Genomic DNA, 27,258 nt, shown 5'->3' on the forward strand with positions numbered 1-27,258 from the left:
AATCTGCAATAGATAACCAGCTTGGTTTGAAGAAATCAACTGTGGGAGCAATTATTAGCAAATGGAAGACACACAAGACCACTGATAATCTCCCTCGATCTGGGGCTCCACGCAAGATCTCACCCCGTAGGGTCAAAATGATCACAAGAACGGTGAGCAAAAATCCCAGAACCACACGGGGGGACCTAGTGAATGACCTGCAGAGAGCTGGGACCAAAGTAACAAAGCCTACCATCAGTAACACACTACGCCGCCAGGGACTCAAATCCTGCAGTGCCAGACGTGTATCCCTGCTTAAGCCAGTACATGTCCAGGCACGTCTGAAGTTTTCTAGAGAGCATTTGGATGATCCAGAAGAAGATTGGGAGAATGTCATATGGTCAGATGAAACCAAAATGTAACTTTTTGGTAAAAACTCAACTCGTCGTGTTTGGAGGACAAAGAATGCTGAGTTGCATCCAAAGAACACCATACCCACTGTGAAGCATGGGGGTGGAAACATCATGCTTTGGGGCTGTTTCTCTGCAAAGGGACCAGGACTACTGATCCGTAGAAACGACTGATCCGCAGAACCCCATAAAAAATCTTTGGAGGGAGTTGAAAGTCCGTGTTGCCCAGCAACAGCCCCAAAACATCACTGCTCTAGAGGAGAGTTGCATGGAGGAATGGGCCAAAAAAACAGCAACAGAGTGTGAAAACCTTGTGAAGACTTACAGAAAACGTTTGACCTCTGTCATTGCCAACAAAGGGTATATAACAAAGTATTGAAATAAACTTTTGTTATTGACCAAATATTTATTTTCCACCATTTGCAAATAAATTAATTAAAAATCTGTCTGTCATAGTTTAAGTGTACCTATGATGAAAATTACAGGCCTCTCTCATCTTTTTAAGTGGGAGAACTTGCACAATTGGTGGCTGACTAAATACTTTTTTGCCCCACTGTATATATATTGATATTTGTCAATATCAATATTTGTGCATAAAAGCGTTTATACCAACAAAAAAAGATCTCACCTTGTCTAGCCTAATTGCCTAATTGTTTTACTTTACTCGCATAAAAAGGTTGGATGGAAAGCTGGTTAGTAACCACATTTCCATCCACAATTTTTATGCAAGTAAAGTCATATCATATAAAAGTAAATTACTACACATGTAATGGAAACGTAGTTTCGGTACAATTGTATAAAGGCTGAAAGATCATTTGTTTGTTGGACATGGTGGGATCTTTTGGTGTAGGTAAATGTAATTCTGCGATAAATAGTTGTGGAAACACCTTGATGTGCAAATATTGATATAATAACCACCACATAGAAGTGAACTTGGAGTCACGCGATGATTTGTTGTGTGGTCCTTCCACACTGACCACGTGCACATGCACACCAATATCCCCTTATGATTGGGGATAAGCTACTCAAGTATTCTGTTTTTGAGTTAATGCATATAAACATCATATCCCGTTTACAATAACCAGAAAAAAAACCCTTGTATCTGTGAGCTGTTGGCTAGAGTAGACACATTTGCTATTTAATGCAACAGTTTTTGTGACAAAACTACTACTATGAAAATGCGATGGAAACACATTGAACTTTAGATTTGTATTCGTTAGGCCAACATGAAAACTCAGTTTTGGTCCGTCTGGTAGAAACACACCACTGGTGGTAAAATGCGCATATTTTCTTTATGCAGATTTTTGAATATTTGCATGAAAATCAGTCGCCAATTGGATAAAAACCTATCTACTGTCACGTTCCCTAGAAACAGCAGAAGTTGTCAGACTTGCTGTCCATGCATGTGTAGACCCACCTCTCCCTTCGACTTCCGTCTACAGTCAGCTACTTTCGGTTTACGCCCATTGGCCGTGTTCGAGAACATCAAAACGACTGCAGGGAATAGCCGACTGACTGATCGACAAATCATATTTCCCAATAAAGTATTACTCATTAATATTTATAGATAAATTGGTCACAATTTTCCCATGATACATTGCTGTTTTGATCCCCTGGCTCGTTCATATCACTGTGCGGGGTTTCGGTATGTTCAGAAACAGCGTGATCTGCTGGGATGGTCCCTCCCTCCCTCCGTCACTCCACTCCACTCCACCCCACCCCACCCCAGCGGAGCAAGGGAGAAAGAGGGAGGAAGTTTACAGAATTGAATTTGCTGAATCTTCTCAGTCTACTTTTCGTCTTAACTTTAATTTAGCCTCTAATCTACATTCATCGGTCTCTACTTTTATGACACCATCGCATTAACTGGTGATTTGTACACTGTCACAACTACGACCGACAGGTAAAATATTATTTTCGGATATTGTAAACTCTTTGCGAACTAAGAAAATACTATGGGTGTATTCATTCCGCCAATTCTGTTGCTAAACGGTTCTCAAATTGAAGCGAACGGAACGGGGAGTACCTACCGTCCTATATAAACGTATTGGTTTTAGTTGCAAAACGTTTTGCAACTGTTTCGCAGAATGAATATACCCCTAGATTATGGTCAGCAACTGGTAGGCCTACTCTGTTTAATAATTGCTGCAGAAAAGCGCACCTTTATTTGCTTGGAATGTCAAGCAACAATGTAGCGTTTGTAAAATAAATCGAAAGTCCCCATTCCTAACACCCGATAAATACAGGTTTTTCCAGGTGTGCCTCACCTGTTGTTAGCGTCGTACGAACCACCCTGTTCTCGCGAGTTTGCATTCTGTTACGCTACACGTTCCTGTAGCGAAACAGAATGTAAGCTTGCGATATCAGGATGGTTTGTAGGGGGATATAATGTTGTAACAGCAAGTGATACATTTGTAATATTGTTCACAGATAGTTTACTGACTATTAATTTGATTTGATGTTTGATTTGATCAATATTGTAAATAATATCAATCCTTAACAAATACATTGTTAGGCCAATTTAGTCCATCACCATATCCATTATTTTGTAGCCTTAACTACAAAATATTAGTCAAATGGTGAGTGAGTGGCTGCTCTATTTCACAAGACCAAAGGAAATGCAAAAAGCATGTGATTGGTGATGTGAGATTGTAATCCTCTGCTGGAGGAGTGCCAATTTCACAGCAAGATCTGGATTCTGTGTAAAACTTGATCCAGAGCTTGATCTGAAGTTAAAACTACTTGTAGCTTCGTTTGGAGAATGGGGGATCAACCAACCACAGCTATGATATTATCTCACACACACACACACACACACACACACACACACACACACACACACACACACACACACACACACACACCAGCTGAAATATATATATAAACACATTTTTACCTGGACAATTCTGTACACAATGGAAAGAGGCCCATGCAGAGAATACTGTAAGCAATGACCATTGGAATATAGCCTTGGAGGCCACATAATGTAACATAATGTTGGATTATGGAATGTGGTTGAAATCTTAAACTGAAGCCCTCGTTAGAAAATTATAATTTCAGGGCCATTCGAAGAAGTTTCTCCATACATTCTCCTCTTTGAGGCGGCAGGTAGCCTAGTGGTTAGAGCGTTGGGCCAGTAACCTGAAAGGTTGGTAGATCGAATCCCTGAGCTGACAAGGTAAACATCTTTAATTCTGCCCCTGAACAAGGCAGTTAACCCACTGTTCCTAGGCCATAATTGAAAATAAGAATTTGTTCTTAACCGACTTGCCTGGTTAAATAAAGGTTCAATAAATTGTTATACGACCCTGTTCTAGTACTTATTCTACTACTCTTTACTCAGAGACATTCTTACCCTCTTAGAGCAGCACAAGGCTCAGCCACTGAACTCGTGCAGGCTTACTATGAGGCTGACTGCTGCATTGTTAGCCTCAGATGTGGAGTCATGCCTTTTCAGATTTACTAGGTAATTGGGTTAACAGGGGTTCTGTCCATGCAGCATGTGTTAGGCCATTTGTTCCCAGAGTTTTCCCTTGTGGTCAAACAGAACAGGGCCCGGTGTTATGATACCGATGATTTGTCACCACAGATGCTTTGTTTAAGTTTCTGCCACTGTGGCTCGATGGAGTAGGTCGACAGCTACATCTAGTGGTTGCGTCAGGAACAACAGTTGTTGGCAACTAGCATTGAAGCTAAAAGGCTCTGCATGGTCAATCCAATGTCTGCATTGGCCGTGCAGCATTAATGGTGATATGGCCACTGCAGAAGTAAGGGCATTCATACTTCGCGGTGCATCAGAGAGCTGTTGCGAAGGAAGCTGTCAAGGAAGTGTGTTTGTGTTATACAGGACCTCCCACCCTCACCTACCGTCAACCAATCATGTCAACCAATCATAAATAAGAATTTGTTCTTAATAACTGACTTGCCTAGTTAAATAAAATAAAATCATCTTTACGGAGCCCTCTGCATTGTTTCAGCATTTGAGAGGTGCACGGCGTTGTAGTACAGAGCTCAATTTGACTATGCAATTGCATCGCACCATCCATATGGCGCCTCTGTGCCGACAAATCATCAGTATCACCACACCTTTTTCCCGATAGTGATGGAATTCATGCTTACAAGTGTTTTAACGATGCATCTTTCCGACAACAGTCGAAGATGTAACAATACACCAAGCAGAGAGAACGGTTGCTAATTGCGTCGTTGGAGCATGTGTTGATTCTGATAGGATCGAAAGTAAGGGAGAGCTGCTTTCGGATCAGGCTACTCATCATGAAATGCAGTCCCAGTCAAAGGATTGGACACACCTACTCATTCAAGTGGTTTTCTTTATTTTTTCTATTTTCTACATTGTAGGATGACAAACTATGAAATAACACATATGGAATCATGTATTAAGCAAAAAAAGTGTTAAACAAATCAAGATATATTTTATATGGCCTCCCGAGTGGCGCAGTGTGCCACTAGAGATTCTGGGTTCAAATCCAGGCTCTGTCGCAGCCGGCTGCGACCGGGAGACCCATGGGGTGGCGCACAATTGGCCCAGTGTCGTCCGGGTTAGGGAAGGGTTTGGCCGGCAGGGAGGTTCTTTTCCCATTGTGCACTAGTGACTCCTGTGATGGGTCAGGCGCAGTGAATGCTGATACGGTTGCCAGGTGCACGGTGTTTCCTCCGACACATTGGTGCAGCTGGCTTCTGGGTTAAGTGGGCATTGTGTCAAGAAGCAGTGCGGCTTGGTTGGGTTGTGTTTCGGAGGACACACAGCTCTCGACCTTCACCTCTCCCGAGTCCGTACGGGAGTTCCAGCGATGAGACAAGACTGTAACTACCAATTGGATAACACGAAATTGGGGAGAAAACAGTGTAATTATTTTTAAAATAATAAGATATATAAGATATATTTTATATTAGAGATTCTTTGCCTTGATGACAGCTGTGCACACTCTTGGCATTCTCTCAACCAGCTTCACCTGGAATGCTTTTCCAAAAGTCTTGAAGGAGTTTCCACATATGCTGAGCACTTGTTGGCTGCTTTTCCTTCACTCTGCAGTCCAACTCATCCCAAACCATCTCAATTGGTCAGGGTAATTGTGGAGGCCAGGTCATCTGATGCAGCACTCTATCACTCTCCTTCTTGGTCAAATGGCCCTTACACAGCCTGGAGGTGTGTTGGGTCATTGTCCTGTTTAAACAAAAATGATAGTGGAACTAAGCGCAAACCAGATGGGATGGCGTATCGCTGCAGAATGCTGTGGTAGCCATGCAGGTTAAGTGTGCCTTGAATTCTAAATAAATCACAGTCAGTGTCACCAGCAAAGCACCCTACACCATCATACCTCCTCCTCCATGCTTCACGGTGGGAACCACACATGAGGAGAACATCCGTTCACCTACTCTGTCTCACAAAGACGGCAGTTGGAACCAAAAATCTCAAATTTGGACTTATCAGACCAAAGGACAGATTTCCACAGGTCTAATGTCCATTGCTTGTGTTTCTTGGCCCAAGCAAGTCTGTTCTTCTTATTGGTGTCCTTTAGTAGTGGTTTCTTTGCAGCAATTCGACCACGAAGGCCTGCTTCACACAGTCTCCTCTGAACAGTTGATGTTGAGATGTGTTTGTTACTTGAACACTGTGAAGCATTTATCTGGGCTGCAATTTCTGAGGCTGGTAACTCTAATGAACTTCTCCTCTGCAGCAGAGGTAACTCTGGGTCTTCCTTTCCTGTGGCGGTCCTCATGAGAGCCAGTTTCATCATAGCGCTTGATGGTTTTTGTGACTGTACTTGAAGAAACTTTCAAGATTGGCTGACCTTCATGTCTTAAAATAATGATGGACTATCGTTTCTCTGTGCTTATTTGAGCTGTTCTTGCCATAATATGGAATTGGTCTTTTACTAAATAGGGCTGACCGCCCCTACCTTGTCACAACACAACTGATTGGCTCAAACGCATTGAGAAGGAAAGAAATTCCACAAATTAACTTTTAATAAGGCACACCTGTTAGGGATAGGCGGGACGCAAATGTCTCAACTGGCCAATTGCCAGGGAGAATGCAGAGCGCCAGATTCAAATAAAATACTATAAAATTCAAACTTTCATTAAATCACACATGTAAGATACTCAATTAAAGCTACACTCGTTGTGAATCCAGTCAACATGTCAGATTTTAAAAATGTTTTTCGGTGAAAGCATAAGAAGCTATTATCTGATAGCCTGCACCATATGCACCAGCAGTAAACAAAGGGGTTAGCATATTTCAACCCTGCAGGCGCTACACAAAACACTGAAATAAAATATAAAACATGCATTACCTTTGACGATCTTCTTTTGTTGGCACTCCAATATGTCCCATAAACATCACAATTGGTCCTTTTGTTCGATTAATTCCGTCCATATATATCCAAAATGTCCATGTATAAAGCGCGTTTGATCCAGAAATAACAGCTTACAAAAAAATGCAACGTCACTACAAAATATTTCAAAAGTTGCCTATAAACTTTGCCAAAATATTTCAAACTACTTTTGTAATACAACTTTAGGTATTTTTAATTAAAATGCATCCCAGGTGATGAAGCTGGTTGAGAGAATGCCAAGAGTGTGCAAAGCTGTCATCAAGGCATAGGCTGGCTACTTTGAAGAATCTCAAATATTTGTTTAAGACTTTGTTGGTTACTACATGATTCCATATGTGTTATTTCATATTTTTGATGTCTTCACTATTATTCTAAAATGTAGAAAATAGTAAAAATAAAGAAAAACCCTTGAATGAGTAGGTGTGTCCGAACTTTTGACTGGTACTATATACTGAACAAAAATATAAACCCAAAATGTAAAGTGTTGTTCCCATATTTCATGAGCTCAAATAAAATATCCCAAAAATTTTCCATATGGACAAAAAGCTTATTTCTCTATAATGTTGTGCACAAATTTGCTTACATTCCTGTTAGTATTTATCCTTTGCTAAGATAATACATCCACCTGACAGGTGTAGTATATCAAGAAGTTTGATATACTGGCGTATCGCTAAAGAATGCTGTGGTAGCCATGCAGGTTAACCGCATGATCATTACACAGGTGCACCTTGTGCTGGGGACAATAAAAGGCCACTCTGAAATGTGCAGTTTTGTCAAACAACACAATTCCCCTCAAGTTGAGGGAGCGTGCAATTGGCATGTTGACTGCAGGAATGTCCACCAGAGCTTTTGGCAGATAATTGAATGTTATTTTCTCTACCATAAGCCACCTCCAACGTCGTTTTAGAGAATTTGACAGTACGTCCAACCGGCCACACAACCGCATACCACGTGTAACAACGCCAGCCCAGGACCTCCACATCCGGCTTCTTCACCTGCGGGATCGTCTGAGACTAGCCACCCGGACAGCTGATGAAACTATGGGATTGCACAATAAAAGAATGTCTGCACAAACTGTCAGAAACCGTCTCAGGGAAGCTCATCTGCATGCTCGTCATCCTCACCAGGGTCTTGACCTGACTGCAGTTCGCCATCGTAGCCGACTTCAGTGGGAAAATGCTCACCTTCAATGGCCACTGGCATGCTGGAAAAGTGTGCTCTTCACAGATGAATCCCAGTTTCAACTGTACTGAGCAGATGGCAGACAGCGTAGTGTGTATAGTGTCATGTGGGCGAGCAGTTTGCTGATGTCAATATTGTAAAACAGAGTGCCCCATGGTGGGGTTATGGTATGGGAAGTCATAGGCTACGGACAACGAACACAATTGCATTTTATCGATTGCAATTTGAATGCACAGAGATACCGTGATGAGATCCTGAGGCCCATTGTCGTGCCATTCATCCGCCGCCATCACCTCATGTTTCAGCATGATAATGCACGGCCCCATGTCGCAAACTGAAAATGTCCCAGTTCTTCCACGGCCAGAAAACTCACCAGACATGTCACCCATTGAGCATGTTAGAGATGCTCTGGATCGACGTGTACAACAGCGTGTTCCATTTCCCACCAATATCCAGGAACTTCGCACAGCCATTGGAGAGGAGTGGGACAACATTCCACAGGCCACAATCAATAGCCTGATCAACTCTATGCGAAGGAGATGTGTCGTGCTGCTTGAGTCAAATGGTGGTCACACCAGATACTGACTGGTTTTCTGATCCACGCTCCTACCTTTATTTTTAAGGTATCTGTGACCATCAGATGCATATCTGTATTCCCAGTCTTGTGAAATCCATAGATTATAGCCTAAGAATGTATTTAAATTGACTGATTTCCTTATGAACTGTAACTCAGTAAAATCTTTGACATTTTTGCATGTTGCGTTTATATTTTTGTTCAGTGTACATTGAGACAAATTACAGACAGTAGCCTACAAGTAGCAAAATATAACTAACTTGATTGAAATTGGCCTATAGCCTACTGTTTATACTTTAATGCAGTCATCTCTGTTTGTTTGTATCAACTGCAAAGACATTGACAACTTTGTAGTTGTAGTCAACTTTGTTCTGAAGTTATCGGCATCCCCCAACCATACACACACCATGTCCACACACATGCTACTAAGACACAGGCAATACTGCTGACACAACATTTGTAGTACAGTACAGCATTTCTCAACCATTTTTGTACCAGTACTGGTGAGACATGGTCCTCCTCTTTTTTTTTTACCAGCTCATGCTTAAAACAAATACAATATGTAAAAATACCACTGCAGATTAAACTCACCACTATAACTTTGCCTCTACTCTAGCCATTTTGTTTGCCTCCCTGTTATGCTGTCTGTCTCTGCATCTTCTCTGCTGTTACTCTGTGCTTCTTCTTGTTCTGTCTGTCGGCTTCATTTTTTAATAAAGTAGTATTATGTTAGATGAGTGTGTTGGGGGCAACTCGCCCCTCCCCTACTAGGGGGTAACTGGCCCCTGGGGGCTAGTTACCCCTTTATGCTAATGCATTTATTTCTTCCTGTCATTTAGACAATGACTAGCCCAGTTAGTGCTACTTCATGCTAACTTGCTAGCTAGCATCTTCACTAGCAGTAAATGATAGTTAGCTAGATTAAGTTGCTAGGTGTACTAGCTAGAAACCTTACTACCGGATCGTCTGAGGTAAAATACATAAATGTTGTAAATGTTTCCACTGGTGACTGATATCTTTACAGTTAATGTAACTTTATAGCCTTTTAGCTATTTTACAGAGCATTTTATGTTATATAGCATACACAACTGTCCTTACTTCCGGCGCCGACAGAGATGGCCGCCTCGCTTCGCGTTCCTAGGAAACTATGCAGTTTTTTGTTTTTTTACGTGTTATTTCTTACATTAGTACCCCAGGTCATCTTAGGTTTCATTACATACAGTCGAGAAGAACTACTGAATATAAGATCAGCATCAACTCACCATCAGTACGACCAAGAATATGTTTTTCGCGACGCGGATCCTGTGTTCTGCCTTACAAACAGGACAACGGAGTGGATCCTATGCAGCGACCCAAAAAAACGACTCCGAAAGAGAGGGAAACGAGGCGGTCTTCTGGTCAGACTCCGGAGACGGGCACAGCGCGCACCACTCCCTAGCATTCTTCTTGCCAATGTCCAGTCTCTTGACAACAAGGTTGATGAAATCCGAGCAAGGGTAGCATTCCAGAGGGACATCAGAGACTGTAACGTTCTTTGCTTCACGGAAACGTGGCTTACTGGAGAGACGCAATCCGAAGCGGTGCAGCCAACAGGTTTCTCCACGCATCGCGCAGACAGGAAAAAACATCTTTCTGGTAAAAAGAGGGGCGGGGGCGTATGCCTTATGACTAACGTGACATGGTGCGATGAAAGAAACATACAGGAACTCAAATCCTTCTGTTCACCTGATTTAGAATTCCTCACAATCAAATGTAGACCGCATTATCTACCAAGAGAATTCTCTTCGATTATAATCACAGCCGTATATATCCCCCCCCAAGCAGACACATCGATGGCTCTGAACGAACTTTATTTAACTCTCTGCAAACTGGAAACAATTTATCCGGAGGCTGCATTCATTGTAGCTGGGGATTTTAACAAGGCTAATCTGAAAACAAGACTCCCCAAATTTTATCAGCATATCGATTGCGCAACCAGGGGAGGAAAGACCTTGGACCATTGTTACTCTAACTTCCGCGACGCATATAAGGCCCTGCCCCGCCCCCCTTTCGGAAAAGCTGACCACGACTCCATTTTGTTGATCCCTGCCTACAGACAGAAACTAAAACAAGAGGCTCCCACGCTGAGGTCTGTCCAACGCTGGTCCGACCAAGCTGACTCCACACTCCAAGACTGCTTCCATCACGTGGACTGGGAGATGTTTCGTATTGCGTCAGATAACAACATTGACGAATACGCTGATTCGGTGTGCGAGTTCATTAGAACGTGCGTTGAAGATGTCGTTCCCATAGCAACGATTAAAACATTCCCTAACCAGAAACCGTGGATTGATGGCAGCATTCGTGTGAAACTGAAAGCGCGAACCACTGCTTTTAATCAGGGCAAGGTGTCTGGTAACATGACCGAATACAAACAGTGCAGCTATTCCCTCCGCAAGGCTATCAAACAAGCTAAGCGCCAGTACAGAGACAAAGTAGAATCTCAATTCAACGGCTCAGACACAAGAGGCATGTGGCAGGGTCTACAGTCAATCACGGACTACAGGAAGAAACCCAGCCCAGTCACGGACCAGGATGTCTTGCTCCCAGGCAGACTAAATAACTTTTTTGCCCGCTTTGAGGACAATACAGTGCCACTGACACGGCCTGCAACGAAAACATGCGGTCTCTCCTTCACTGCAGCCGAGGTGAGTAAGACATTTAAACGTGTTAACCCTCGCAAGGCTGCAGGCCCAGATGGCATCCCCAGCCGCGCCCTCAGAGCATGCGCAGACCAGCTGGCCGGTGTGTTTACGGACATATTCAATCAATCCCTATACCAGTCTGCTGTTCCCACATGCTTCAAGAGGGCCACCATTGTTCCTGTTCCCAAGAAAGCTAAGGTAACTGAGCTAAATGACTACCGCCCCGTAGCACTCACATCCGTCATCATGAAGTGCTTTGAGAGACTAGTCAAGGACCATATCACCTCCACCCTACCTGACACCCTAGACCCACTCCAATTTGCTTACCGCCCAAATAGGTCCACAGACGATGCAATCTCAACCACACTGCACACTGCCCTAACCCATCTGGACAAGAGGAATACCTATGTGAGAATGCTGTTCATCGACTACAGCTCGGCATTCAACACCATAGTACCCTCCAAGCTCGTCATCAAGCTCGAGACCCTGGGTCTCGACCCCGCCCTGTGCAACTGGGTACTGGCCTTCCTGACGAGCCGCCCCCAGGTGGTGAGGGTAGGCAACAACATCTCCTCCCCGCTGATCCTCAACACTGGGGCCCCACAAGGTTGCGTTCTGAGCCCTCTCCTGTACTCCCTGTTCACCCACGACTGCGTGGCCACGCACGCCTCCAACTCAATCATCAAGTTTGCGGACGACACAACAGTGGTAGGCTTGATTACCAACAACGATGAGACGGCCTACAGGGAGGAGGTGAGGGCCCTCGGAGTGTGGTGTCAGGAAAACAACCTCACACTCAACGTCAACAAAACTAAGGAGATGATTGTGGACTTCAGGAAACAGCAGAGGGAACACCCCCCTATCCACATCGATGGAACAGTAGTGGAGAGGGTAGCAAGTTTTAAGTTCCTCGGCATACACATCACAGACAAACTGAATTGGTCCACTCACACAGACAGCATCGTGAAGAAGGCGCAGCAGCGCCTCTTCAACCTCAGGAGGCTGAAGAAATTCGGCTTGTCACCAAAAGCACTCACAAACTTCTACAGATGCACAATCGAGAGCATCCTGGCGGGCTGTATCACCGCCTGGTATGGCAACTGCACCGCCCTCAACCGTAAGGCTCTCCAGAGGGTAGTGAGGTCTGCACAACGCATCACCGGGGGCAAACTACCTGCCCTCCAGGACACCTACACCACCCGATGTCACAGGAAGGCCATAAAGATCATCAAGGACATCAACCACCCGAGCCACTGCCTGTTCACCCCGCTATCATCCAGAAGGCGAGGTCAGTACAGGTGCATCAAAGCTGGGACCGAGAGACTGAAAAACAGCTTCTATCTCAAGGCCATCAGACTGTTAAACAGCCACCACTAACACTGAGTGGCTGCTGCCAACACACTGACACTGACTCAACTCCAGCCACTTTAATAATGGGAATTGATGGGAAATGATGTAAATATATCACTAGCCACTTTAAACAATGCTACCTTATATAAATGTTACTTACCCTACATTATTCATCTCATACGCATACGTATATACTGTACTCTATATCATCGACGGTATCCTTATGTAATACATGTATCACTAGCCACTTTATACTATACTATGCCACTTTGTTTACATACTCATCTCATTTGTACATACTGTACCCGATACCATCTACTGTATCTTGCCTATGCTGCTCTGTACCATCACTCATTCATATATCCTTATGTACATATTCTTTATCCCCTTACACTGTGTACAAGACAGTAGTTTTGGAATTGTTAGTTAGATTACTTGTTATTACTGCATTGTCGGAACTAGAAGCACAAGCATTTCGCTACACTCGCATTAACATCTGCTAACCATGTGTATGTGACAAATAAATTTGATTTGATTTGAGCTAGATATCTACGTTTTTAAGAGAGAGCTTTTCAATTGGCATCTCCCCCCCTGTTTTCAGTCACAGGTGGGGACTGGATTAGGTGTAAGCAGTGCAGGAGGTGTGCTCATTAGTTGTGCTCCAATTTGACTGGGGATAGCTTTATTTGTGATTTACAGGTACAAATTAGATTTGTGCAATAGCAGAGAGTTCCCACATCAATTTTACACTGAGTTAGTTCATTTATTGTTATTAAATGTTATATTCCAATGTTATTATTTATATTCCACTCCAATATTATATATATTTTTTAATGAATTAAAAACAACTTGTATGTATGGGAAAGGAACAACAAATAAATAAAAAAATGGATATGCAGGTGAGTTAAAAAGAGGGACTTTACATCAAATCTCTTCATAGTGCGGATATTAATGCTGACATGTGCAACACCATTCCCCCCATATTTTATTTAAATCATTATTAAAAATAGACAAGTAGACTTTAAGTATTACTTACTAAAGAATTTCTAAATAAAACTGACTAAATGGATTTTAACAGACTTGTGTGAAACCCTATGCCATATCTATACAGAATGCAAATGGCAATAAATAAATATTGTTAAATTATTATCAATACTAACTTTTCATAATATTATAGTCTATAGTGTACAATATATGTATACTTCAGACCATTTGTTTCCAAATATTGTATGAGAAGACTATGCTATTCTGTCTTTTTCACCATAAATCACTGTTGTTCCAATTTTACAGAAGAAATACAAATAAATATTTTTAAGAGGTAGGCTAATTTAGTACCTATTAAGTGCAGTCCGGACTTTTCACATATTTTATCCAATATTTGTCTGTCTTATAAAAAAACATTTGTAAGTAAAGTCAGTAAACTTCACAAGAGATGAATCTTACATTTTATCTCCATTTGTCTTACAAGAATTAGGGGGGGCTTGCTCATTAAAGCATCCGGCCCCAGTGAAACAGTCACGGGGCAGGGCATGAAGTTGAAGTTAATGCACTTTACTGTTTGACCAAATCGTGGTTTTAGCTGCCAAAAAAATGGCACGTTTTAAGTGAGGTGACAATGTAGAATGTGCTCTTTCTAAGTTTATAGGCACATTTTCAATTTTTTTACGATCCATGAACTTGGCTGTAATTGATGAGTCGGAGCAGGAATCTTTGTGCATGCCGCAGTTAAATTTGAATGTGAGTTTGCGTGACCTCACCTCAGCCTATCAGAAAACAGGGGGTAGGGCTGCTAATTATTTGATCAGGCAAATAATCATTATAGATTAATATAACAGAGAAATTGCGCAAAAATCTAAAATGAGAAACTTAACAGACCCATTTGTATATAAACAAATATTTTTGTGTGTCAATTTCAACCAGCCCACCGAACTAAGAAATGGTCCAGCCTATCTGGCATTTTCCTGAATTGCCAGATGACCAATCCGCCGCTGGAGAGACAGATAAACCATGTGATTCTAAGTTTAGCACAAAAATCATCTAACGACACACTTAGCTGTTCTATGAGGGGTCTAAGGCAGGTGTTAGATTACGAGCGTTTTCAAGTGCAACATTAATATAAATAGTTTTGGGGAACAACGCAGAGATTTAATGATGCTCCTACAAAGGTTCCAATGATGAACTTAGCCATAAAATGCTTTTGGGAAACCCGGGCAAAAACTCTTAATTGCATATGCGACCAAATTGGTCACACTTTAAGCCTATTAAAATATAAATACAGTATAGGCTTCATAGACCTATATATTTCAATGATATTGGAATCCATTTCATGTTCATTAAATTAAATTAAATTTAGCTTTTGTATGCTACTTTCTGTAATTTCTGAACTGCATCTGAGGTTTACTTGTTTGGTGACCTAGGTCTTGTTCGTTAGGGCACACCGTAACAAAATGTTTTGCAATGGAAACGAAAACAAGTGTTTCAGGGGTGTATTTATTAGTCGGGTTCTGTTGCAAAACATTTTGCAACGGAAACCTTTTACTCCAAACCAAAGGAGGTTGGTGCTTAATTTAGGTGGACGGGTTTGAGGTAATGGCTGGAGCGGAATAGGTGGAATGGTATCAAATACATTAAACACATGGTCTCCATGTGTTTGATGCCATTCCATTTGCTCTGTTCCAGCCATTACCTCAGGTTTCCGTTATGAGCCGTCTTCCCCTCAGCAGCCTCCACTGCTCCAAACGTTGAGTTCCATTTTGTTCTTAAATGGAAGTTGTAGTTCAGTCATGTCTCTCTTAAAAAAAATAAGTGTCTGCAAGAAGTTGGACGGAACCATGTGGACTTCACTCCACTTTAGAGCTTGGAAGAATTTGTCATTCATAGATGTGCAGCTCATGTCAAATACTTAGCATACTATTCAGATTGAAATGGCAACGCGTGGAAACCATAACATTAAAATACACTACAACTTCCGTTTATGAACCCAGCAGCTTTTACATCATGTTGAAGAGCGTCTGGAGTAAATTATTTATGTTGCAAAACGTTTTTCAACACTATCCAACTAATGAATACACCCCTGGTAGTCCCTCCTTGTTTCATTGTTTTCTTCTGTTTGGTGCCAAATGAACACGACCCGGTTGACATGTATCCATCCACAGTCACACAGTTAAATGATGATGATTAGGATGAACTCTAGACTCTAACAGCTCACTGTCTGCCTCACTCTGCAGATCAGTGAGTATCAGCAGAAATGGAAGACGGGACTCTACTGCAGAACATGCGCCAAGCGCCCAAACCAAGTACTCCTGTGCTTGGTATGCTACCCTACATACAGTTTTCAAGCCGTGTTTTTAAACTGTGTTTTTGTGTTGTCTTATATGTGAATGTATGGGTGTATGTGTGTGGGTGTTAGCAGTTTTTTTCATAGTTCCTCTGTGCCATTATATGTGATCACATGTTTTATCTGATGCAACTGTAGTCTTATTTTCTCTGCCTGGTGTTTTGAGGTAGCTTGTTGATAAGTGGCTAGCCACTGTACACCACTGAAAGGAATAATACACAAAAAAACTATATTTTTGGTATTTTTTTCATTAATCCACAGTAGGTACAGTTCTACATGTTTTGCATGTCAGGATTCAAGTTTTCAAGATATAGATAGGCCTTTCAAAAAGCTAATTGTAACTTGCCACATCATCATGAATGCAGAAACATTGAAAGATAACTTGTGATTGTCTGCCGTGTTCCTCTGTGCCTTCAGTCATATCCAAACTCATCATGACTGCCTTGCCAGTCGCCCAGATCGCAATAGGTATGTATCATATACTATTAATTACAATAATTTTTATTATCACACGCAGATGTAATGTTAGTTACACCTTTGTTTAGCCTACTTTCTGACACCCATACACCTTCTTCTCCCTACTAGGTGGCATGTTCCTGGAGAACTGCCCCCAGCAGCGCTATATCCCCATCTACCTGGTGGTGACGGGGGTGTTTGCCCTGGCCCTGGCTGTCCTGTCCTGCCTACCCTGCACCAGGGAGCAGGATGAGGGGGAGCAGCAGAGCCCTCTCAGCAGCCTTTGTACCGCCTGGAACTCTCTAGTGTCACTATTCCTCTTCTGCTGGTTCATAGCGGGTGAGAAAAGATAATGAGAGTGGTTGTAAATGTTGTGAACAACAGTGAGATGTAAAAAGGGAAGTTGTAGGTTCTTAAAGGGCTATTGCTCTTACTGATTTGGCATTGTTTTAGATTTGGTTCATTAATGCAACCGCTGTGTCAGATTTCAAAAGAACTTTACGGAAAAAGCAAACCATGAAATAACCTGAGTACAGCGTTCAGACAACAATGCAGCCAAAAAGATATCCGCCATATTGGGTAGTCAACACTTACCTTTGATGATCTTCATCATAATGCACTCCCAGGAATCGCAGTTCCACAATGTCCATCATTTATGTCCAAATAGCTTATTTTGTTAGGGCGTTTGGTAAACAAATTCAAAAGCGCGTTCAGGTCCAGCCGAACTTCGGACGAAAAGTTCAAAAAGTTCAGTTACAGCCCGTAGAAACTTGTCAAACGATGTATGGAATCAATCTTTAGGATGTTTTTAGCATATACAGTGCCTTGCGAAAGTATTCGGCCCCCTTGAACTTTGCGACTTTTTGCCACATTTCAGGCTTCAAACATAAAGATATAAAACTGTATTTTTTGTGAAGAATCAACAACAGGTGGGACACAATCATGAAGTGGAACGACATTTATTGGATATTTCAAACTTTTTTAACAAATCAAAAACTGAAAAATTGGGCGTGCAAAATTATTCAGCCCCTTTACTTTCAGTGCAGCAAACTCTCTCCAGAAGTTCAGTGAGGATCTCTGAATGATCCAATGTTGACCTAAATGACTAATGATGATAAATACAATCCACCTGTGTGTAATCAAGTCTCCGTATAAATGCACCTGCACTGTGATAGTCTCAGAGGTCCGTTAAAAGCGCAGAGAGCATCATGAAGAACAAGGAACACACCGGGCAGGTCCGAGATACTGTTGTGAAGAAGTTTAAAGCCGGATTTGGATACAAAAAGATTTCCCAAGCTTTAAACATCCCAAGGAGCACTGTGCAAGCGATAATATTGAAATGGAAGGAGTATCAGACCACTGCAAATCTACCAAGACCTGGCCGTCCCTCTAAACTTTCAGCTCATACAAGGAGAAGACTGATCAGAGATGCAGCCAAGAGGCCCATGATCACTCTGGATGAACTGCAGAGATCTACAGCTGAGGTGGGAGACTCTGTCCATAGGACAACAATCTGTCGTATATTGCACAAATCTGGCCTTTATGGAAGAGTGGCAAGACGAAAGCCATTTCTTAAAGATATCCATAAAAAGTGTTGTTTAAAGTTTGCCACAAGCCACCTGGGAGACACACCAAACATGTGGAAGAAGGTGCTCTGGTCAGATGAAACCAAAATTGAACTTTTTGGCAACAATGCAAAACGTTATGTTTGGCGTATAAGCAACACAGCTGAACACACCATCCCCACTGTCAAACAGTCTTGGTTCCTCCACAAAATTGGCATGTTTTGTTTCTAAATGTCTGTGCAAGAGTGAAGGTTTCATATAACTCACTGTGGCTGAGGAAAGGCACTACTCCCAATATAAGTGAAGCCCAAATCAATGTAGTTCTCATCATATTGGCGCCTCTTCGATGGCCCAACGTCTGTCTGTTGTTCGGTGCTTTCCCGGGTCAGGGGGCAGTTGCTCTTCGGCTGCATCAGATTCACAACTGTCAGTGTCCATGCTAGCTGGGCTAACAACAAATGTAGAATTACTGATGCTAGTATTGGATGTGCTCGTGGAAGCAGAACAACTTGTGTCGTTGACAGGTGCAGGTGTAGTACTGCTGGTAGTAGCAGTACTGCCAGTAGAGCTGGTATGTGTCTCCGTGGACCTGGGCTTTACTAAACGGACTGTTTGAAAATGTGAAAAAAATATTTTAAAAAATAAATGTGAATCACATTTTTATTTGCGTACCCCCGACGGCATTGCTCGTACCCCAGTTTACTGCAATGCCGTTTACTGCAATGCATACTGGATGGACTGGTTACCTGATGCTACTGTACACTCCAAACTTTCTATCCTTTAGTCTGTGACAGAATGTATAGGCCTAGGCAATGTTGATGATTCATTGATTGCGTAGGGCGGCTTACATAGTTAGCCTACAATTATTGTGAATTTGTATTTGATTTTGAATAGCCTAGTAATCTGGAATTTTTTATATTTTCATAATTAATAGGCTGGCACATCTCACCACCATGTATTTCTATCTCCTTCATTCCTTTCTCAAGTGCACAAAGAGAGGGGCAGTCAACATTATGAAATATGTTTAGTTGTGAAAACATGTTACTATCGATGTTCCCGAACAGATTTCACTTGGTTTCCCAAATGAAATACTGGGTAGCTGCAGGAACAGTGTCAGAGAGCCCATGGCATACAGAGTTTGGGCTGAATATTGCCTGTCGCGCAGAGAGACTGCATGCTCCTCAAACAGTGGTTGATGTGTGGACTGAAATAACTTGAGTAGTGGAAAACCAACTGGAGGGAAAGTGGCCTTCACTATTCAAGTGCATACGGATGACATGTCTTTTTACCCCCTGCCCATTTGATAATTGGCCATTCTAAATCTACACTTATTTGACATATTAGTAAAGACAAGATTAAATTGAGAATAGTGATTGGTGAAAATATGATCACTTGATGACATAACAGCCTGTGCAGACTGAGTCTAGGAACAGAGTGTAAGATTTTTCTCAAATCATCAGTAGCCTAAAGTCACATCATGCAGCACATACAGTGGGGCAAACAAGTATTTAGTCAGCCACCAATTGTGCAAGTTCTCCCACTTAAAAAGATGAGGCCTGTAATTTTCATCATAAGTACACTTCAACTATGACAGACAAAATGAGAAAAAAAAATCCAGAAAATCACATTGTAGGATTTTTAATGAATTTATTTGCAAATTATGGTGGAAAATAAGTATTTGGTCACCTACAAACAAGCAAGATTTCTGGCTCTCACAGACCTGTAACTTCTTCTTTAAGAGGCTCCTCTGTCCTCCACTCGTTACCTGTATTATTGGCACCTGTTTGAACTTATCAGTATAAAAGACACCTGTCCACAACCTCAAACAGTCAGAGGGCTGAACATATACACTACTAGAGTAGCTGTTTAATTTTGATTGCGGTACTGTGTGCTTGTGTCATGAAAGGCTTGTTAGAATATTTTGTGGAATTGCCCATTGTTGATATGCTTTAAGAGCCCGATCCCGATTTAGGAATGTATGCCTTTCCTATGCACACCTTTCCTTTTGGCAGTGTTGTAGTACTTGATACCGGTGTCAATGTGGTCTTGTCTCGGTGTCGGATACATTTGTACTCAGTGTTGACTCAGTCTCGGACAGTGAGGACTCATAATTAGAGCAGCGGAGTAAAAAACTCATAATTATTAGCTTCCATTCTGTAAGCTCGTAAAACCGCTTTGCCAGGCCAAATATACACACTCCTTTCTTAAAACATTAATAGCTTTATATCTATTATCGACATGTTTGCAAACTGGAAAACCTATTGGACCTAGGGCTTCAGTGTGTTACAGGTTTGTGATGCTGAAAAGGACAGCAATGGTAATACCAGTGCACTTATGTAGGAGAGTGCATTTGTTTGTAAAGCACAAAGCGATAGGGGTGTAATGGAGGCTGTACGCCGTATACCCACTTTTTTTAATGGGCATTGTATATACTAACTTCTTAATCCCAACGGATGCCTATCAAAGTAGTGTAGGTATACCGAGACCGAAGTCTTGGTATGCTATTTTTTTATCAGCAATTCAGTCATTATGCCCTGTTTGCATTAGGGGTGTAGGCATGGGTAGGCCTGGGTGGACACAAGCCTACCCACTAGGGAGCCAGACCCACCCAATCAGATTGAGCAAAAACAGAAAAAGAATACATGATTAAAATTACAAAAATAGTACACAGTTTTTTTGTGCAAACTTTTAGTATGCACCACTACACAACTGCATAGGGCCGATGGAAAGACAGCAGTCACACACAGCGTGATGTTAAAGGATAAGCAGTCCATTCACTCGGACATACACTACCGGTCCAAAGTTTTAGGACACCTACTCATTCAAAGGTCTTTCTTTTTTTTACTATTATCTACGTTGTAGAATAATAGTGAAGACATCAAAACTATAAAACAACACATATGGAATCATGTAGTAACCAAATGTTTTATTTGTATTAAATCAAAATATAGAATATAGATTCTTCAAATAGCCACCCTTTGCCTTGGTCTCACCCCCCCCCCCCCCCCCCCCCCCCTCTGGTGTTGACTCGATTCTCGATTTGCTCCGGTCTTGGTCTTGAATCGATCTTGCTTTAGGTGGTCTTACCTTATTTAGTCACGTAACACACTCTGCAGGTGTGGCTACCTTGCGCACTCTGAATACATTTCATTCAACTGCTGAAAACCCTCCCACTTGCTGGCCAACATATTTTCTGGTGGAGTTTTCATTTTCGGTACATTTATCTTAAGCCATCCCTTTAAATAGTGTACCTTTCATTAGAATTGGCCACCCTCCCACTCCCTATTTTGTCGACAGACTCAATAGAATATATCGAGAGAACGAACGGGTTCAGAATATTAGGGATCAATGAAAGAAAGCCATGTAAATATATGAATATTCATCTTAGTTTTACCACCACCTGGTAGAGTTAAAAATACTCTGAACTTGTCATTATTTAGGGTTAGGAATGTATTTATGAATAATAATAATAATAAAACAGGTTTGGAGAGCCTTTACGCATGAAATAAAATGGTGGTTTGATTCATTCTGAAAATTGCCACGTTCAGTTCTTTAACCCATGGTAATGTTGGACTATTAGTGTACATAGAATTATAACAGGAAGAACAGTGTATGATAGACTCAACCCTTGTCTATTGCCTGCACTAACCATGGAACTGTGATGACACAGCCAAGTATTGCGGCATGCGACGGGTTCATGCGACGGGTTCAAACCTTTGCGGCTTAGTCTGTGCTCTGCTCCATAATGATTTAATTAGCCTACATGTCTTTCATTATATACACATAAACACAAAGTATGTGGACACCCTTTCAAATGAGTGGATTCGGCTATTTCAGCCACACCCGTTGCTGACAGGTGTATAAAAATCAAAACACACAACCATGCAATCTCAATAGAAAACATTGACAGTTGAATGGTCTTACTGAAGAGCTCAGTGGCTTTAAACGTGGCACGTAGGATGCCACCTTTCCAACAAGTCAGCTTGTCAAAATTCTGCCCTGCTAGAGCTGCCTCGGTCAACTGTACGTGCTGTTGTTGTGAAGTGGAAACGTCTAGGAGCAACCAGGGCTCAGCCGCAAAGTGGTAGGCCCACAAGCTTACAGAACGGGACCGCCGAGTGCTGAAGCGCGTTAAGATTGCAACTGAGGACAGACAACACTCACTACCGAGTTCCAAACTCCCTCTGGAAGCAATGTCAGCACAATTACTTTGTCAGGAGCTTAATGAAATGGGTTTCCATGGCCGAGCAGCCGCACACAAGCTTAAGATCACCATGCGCAATGCCAAGCGTCGGCTGGAGTGGTGAAAAACTTGCCGCAGTTGAAACCCGTTATCTGGAGTGATGGCAGTCCGACGGACGAATCAGGGTTTGGCGGATGCCAGGAGAACTCTACAGGCCCGAATGCAGTGCCAATTGTAAAGTTTGGTGGAGGAGGAATAATGGTCTGGGGCTGTTTTTCACAAATCTGTGCTTCCAACTTTGTGGCAACAGTCTCAGCATGATAATGCCCCCGTGCACAAAGCGAGGTCAATACAGAAAGGGTTTGTCGAGATCAGTGTAGACAAACTTGTATGGCCTACGCAGAGCCCTGACCTCAACCCCATCGAACACCTTTGGAATGCTGACTGCGAGCCAGGCCTTGCCGCGTTGCACAACATCAGTGACCGACCTCACTAATGCTCAAATCAAATCAAATTTTATTGGTCACATACACATGGTTAGCATATGTTATTGCGAGTATAGCGAAATGCTTGTGCTTCTAGTTCCGACAGTGCAGCAATATCTAACAATTCCACAACAACTACCTAATACACACAAATCTAAGTAAAGGAATGGAATAAGAATATATACATATAAATATGGATGAGCAATGACAGAGCGGCATAGGCAAGATGCAATAGAGAGTATAAAATACAGTACATACATGTGAGATATGTAAACATTATTAAAGTGTCATTATTAAAGTGACTAGTGATCCATTCATTAAAGTGGCCAATGATTTGAAGTCTGTATGTAGGCAGCAACCTCTGTGTTAGTGATGACTGTTTAACAGTCTGATGGCCTTGAGATAGAAGCTGTTTTTCAGTTTCTTGGTCCCAGCTTTGATGCACCTGTACTGACCTCGCCTTCTGAATGGTAGTGGGGTGAACAGGCAATGGCTCGGGTGGTTGTTGTCCTTGATCTTTTTGGCCTTGCTATGACATCGGTTGCTGTAGGTGAGGGTTTTAGGTGCCAAGCTTCTTCAGCCTCCTGAGGTTGAAGAGGTGCTGTTGCGCCTTCTTCGCCACACTATCTGTGTGGGTTGACCATTTCAGTTTGTCCGTGATGTGTACCCCGAGGAACTTGAAGCTTTCCACCTTCTCCACTGCGGTCCGGTCGATGTGGATAGGAGGGTGCTCCCTCTGCTGTTTCCTGAAGTCCACAATCATCTGCTTTGCACACTCCGAGTGCTCTCATCTCCACCCTGTAGGCTGTCTCGTCGTTGTTGGTAATCAAGCCTACTACTGTTGTGTCATCTGCAAACTTGTTCTTGTGGCTGAATGGAAGCAAGTCCCCGCAGCAATGTTCCAACATCAAGTCTTCCCAAAAGAGTGGAGGCTGCTATAGCAGCAAATCCATATTAAGCAGGTGTCCACATACTTTTGGTCATGTGTATTATCAACTGTTACTAATGATCCTTGTGAAGGCCGTGGAGGCGTTTACAGAAGAATCAAATGAAGGTAAACGAAACAATGTAATTAAATGGAATGGTAATGTAGGCTATACCAACTGAAGAGAACTAACAGTAAATTTACAGTTGAATATGTGTTATTAGGCCTGACGGTCGATACCGAGTGGCTAAACATAGAAATAGGAAACAGAGAAAGTTGGGGTAGCCTAGAATTAAGACATTCAAGAGTTCCCATCCCTGCAAGTTAAAAAGCCATACAATTAAAATTCTTCAAAATGATAAGCTTCAGTTTGCTCCATATGTCTGGTTTCACATTTGTCTCCAGCGATTATAATGTAAAATATATCTTTAAAAAGGTGTCTTGTATACAATTCCCTTCCAAATGGATTACTAATTTACCTAGCTCTTATCAATACAGTGCATGGAGAATGGTGTTATTTCTATCTGGAAAAATACATTAGATGCTTCTTCCATGGTTTCCTTAAGCTTAAAGCTTTTGGGGTGGCAGGTAGCCTAGTGGCTAGAGCATTGGCCCAGTAACCGAAAGGTTGCTGGATCGAATCCCCGAGCTGACAAGGTAAAAATCTGTAGTTCTGCCCCTGAACAAGGCAGTTAACCCACTGTTCCTAGGCCATCATTGTAAATAAGAATTTGTTCTTAACTGACTTCCCTAGTTAAAAGTTAAATAAATAAAATTGTGGCGGGAATTAGGTCAAGGTCAGAATATTGTGTAGCTGTAGAGACCTCCACACCTTCATTTATTCAACCCCAACCCCAAATGAATAGTGTCTGAATAGTACGCTATTCTCATGCTTAAGCACCAGGTCAGAAAACAGAGAGAAGTGTATTAAAAAACAGAATTACATTCCATTTTTGCATGCTTAATTCAGGTCGGAATCGGGCCCAAGACCATAGGGAGCTGTGAATAACAGTTCTACCACAGGCAACACAGGTTCTTTGAGAATGGATTTGAGTGGAAATACAAGACAGGAAAATCAGAAGCCGGTACCGGTTCACAAGTTCATTTATTTCTCTTCCAATTACGGCTTCCATTAACAAAGTTATCTTTTGCTTAGCAAGTAAAATGGAGGGAGGATATAACAACTAACATAATTAAATCAAACGAAAACAGGTTTCAGTGCAAGGAAAGCACATGAACTTTAATCAGATCCTTAACGCAAATGTTATAAAGGGGCAGAGACAAATAGGGAGTTAATTGCATTACTCAATGATTCAAGCAATAGCACATCGGTAGAAGCATGCACAGTAATTAAGGGCATTCTGCACATCTGTGACAGCTACATAAAGATTTTGGGAGGATTAAACTAGCAGAGATCAGAGTATGTTGTTGTTTGACAAAATCTGAACATATAGGGCCAGTCTCCTCCCTGGACTAAGAAGCACTCTCAATGAAGTCTCTCTTTTTAAGCATGTTTTTTTAGTCAAGGACTTAACTTAATTTGTGCCTAGGAACCCACAAAACCAGCCCATAATGTATTCAAAAGGGTTATCAGCCTTCCCTTCTATTTCTTCACCCACCCTTCTATCTCTCTATCTCCAGGCAACGTGTGGATCTACTCTATATTCCCTGCAAACTATAATGAAGAAGAAGCTCTCCACTGCAACAAAACCCTGTATCTGTTTGCCTTCTGGACCACCACCCTGGTATACATCTTCCTGGGCATGCTCATGGTTGGGGGCTGCTGTGTGCTTGTCTGCATGTGTCTGTGTGGTGGAAGGGGGCTAGGCTCGAACAATGCCGACGTCTGAGGGGGAGGCGAAGGGTGCATATCTGGGTTCAAATATTATTTGTTTTCTTGCAAATGCTTTAGTTGTGCTTAATTGAGCTTGCCTGACACATTGGAACCAATGGAATGGTCCCAGAAGTACAACCCCTACCCATCTGCCACTCCAGTCAGGAGTCAAACAAACTAAATCAAACACTGAAAAGTATTTGAAGAAAAAAATCCTATTTGAGCCCAGGTCTATTGGGTGGGGAGGGCATGGGGATCAGGGCTCTGTTCAGGAGGGAGTTGTGTTTCGGAACATTCAGATATATTTTGTAGAACAGACAGTTGGATTGTGTGTCATGTTTGACACGGAAGCATTTGTTTTATTCCTTAAATTTCTATATGCACTGTTTTGAACATTAAATGTCACTGAATACACCTCTGTTGGGTGGGGAGTGGTCCTATTCAGGTCCTGGTGCTCAAGGAGGGTTCAACACACACTGCACATTGCACTAGCATTGTGAAAAATTATTATCCATACTACCATGCCTTCTAACCTTTTGTACTCACAACCTGTCTGTATGTGTGTCAAATAATCTGCTTCATATTACCAAATGTACATTGTTAAACGCTAATCTTTCTGTAATCTTTTTCTGGTCTATTCTTTACTCTGTATATTCCAGCATAAATAAATGTAATCCTTAATGTAATGGCGCCTCCACATGAATATGACTGTCGAGAGGAGAATTTCACCCCGTGGGCGTAATGTACTGAGAATAAAGTGACAGTTGTCTTTCTCAGTGTGCTAAAATAAGATGTGTCTGGATGTGCCTCTGCCTTTTCATTCTGAGGAAAAATAGTCTATTTGAAAGAAATGTTTGCGATGCAAGTTGTTTTCCTGTGTAACGTAATGATTTTGTGTGTTGATTAATAGAAACATTCGTTGACTGAGTAGTAGATTTAATATATCATGCATGTCATTTGTTCAACAATACAAAATCACACTTTTAGCAAATAAACATATTCAACCACTCTAGTAATTGCAGGTCATACACAGCTTACTTTAGCATATTAGATGTATAGTACCACTCAAAAGATTGGACACACCTACTCATTCAAGGGTTTTTCTTTATTTTTACTATTTTCTACATTGTAGAATAATAGGGAAGACATCAAAACTATGAAATAACACATATGGAATCATGTAGTAACCAAAAAAGTGTTAAAACAAATCAAAATATATTTTAGATTTGAGATTCTTCAAAGTAACCACCCTTTGCCTTGACAGCTTTGCACACTCTTCAAATCACATTTTATTGGTCACCCGCACGTGTTTAGCAGATGTAGCGAAATGCTTGTGTTTCTAGCTCCAACAGTGCAGCAATATCTAAGAAGTAATATCTAAACATTTCACAACAATACACACAAATCTAAGTAAAGTAATGTAATTAAGAATATATAAATATTTGGGTCTAGCAGTTTCAGAGCGGCATAGACTAAGATAGAATACAGTATATACATATGAGATGAGTAATGCAAAATATGTAAACATTATTAAAGTGACTAGTGTTCCATTTATTAAAGTGGTCAGTGATTTCAAGTCTATGTATATAGGCAGCAGCCTCTAATGTGAGAGGTTGTGATGGCTATTTAGTGATGGCTATTTAACAGTCAGATGAAACTGCTTTTCAGTCTCTGTCCCAGCTTTGATGCACCTGTACTGACCTTGCCTTCTGGATGATAGCGGGATGAACAGGCAGTGGCTCGGGTGGTTGTTGTCCTTAAATCATCTTTTAGACTTCCTGTGACATCGGGTGCTGTAGATGTCCTGGAGGGCAGGTAGTTTGCCCCCAGTGATGCGTTGGAGAACCCTGCGTATGTGGGCGGTGCAGTTGCCATACCAGGCGGTGTACGCCGAGGAACTTGAAGCTTTCCACCTTCTCCACTGTGGTCTCGTTGATGTGG

The 27,258-nt window shown here is 41.9% G+C and overlaps 1 protein-coding gene across 1 annotated transcript; it reads left to right on the forward strand.

Annotated features, from left to right (window-relative positions):
* Nucleotides 1-2,042: 2,042 nt before the first annotated feature.
* On the forward strand, nt 2,043-26,329 carry LOC139393256 (transmembrane protein 272-like). The gene is made up of 5 exons (XM_071141732.1): nt 2,043-2,292; nt 15,760-15,843; nt 16,287-16,337; nt 16,455-16,664; nt 25,125-26,329. The coding sequence occupies exons 2-5, from the start codon at nt 15,780-15,782 to the stop codon at nt 25,331-25,333; spliced, it is 534 nt and encodes a 177-aa protein (XP_070997833.1). The 5' UTR covers nt 2,043-2,292; nt 15,760-15,779; the 3' UTR covers nt 25,334-26,329.
* The last annotated feature ends 929 nt before the right edge of the window (nt 26,330-27,258 follow it).

This window comes from Oncorhynchus clarkii, chromosome 33 (genome assembly GCF_045791955.1).
Source record: "Oncorhynchus clarkii lewisi isolate Uvic-CL-2024 chromosome 33, UVic_Ocla_1.0, whole genome shotgun sequence".
Lineage (NCBI taxonomy): Eukaryota > Metazoa > Chordata > Actinopteri > Salmoniformes > Salmonidae > Oncorhynchus > Oncorhynchus clarkii.

Excerpts from the sequence above, each read along its gene's own strand:
- LOC139393256 (XM_071141732.1), top strand. The coding sequence starts at position 15,780 with ATGGAAGACGGGACTCTACTGCAGAACATGCGCCAAGCGCCCAAACCA. Across the intron at positions 16,338-16,454 it reads AGTCGCCCAGATCGCAATAG|GTGGCATGTTCCTGGAGAAC; the intron begins GTATGTATCATA and ends TCTCCCTACTAG. Across the intron at positions 16,665-25,124 it reads CTTCTGCTGGTTCATAGCGG|GCAACGTGTGGATCTACTCT; the intron begins GTGAGAAAAGAT and ends CTCTATCTCCAG.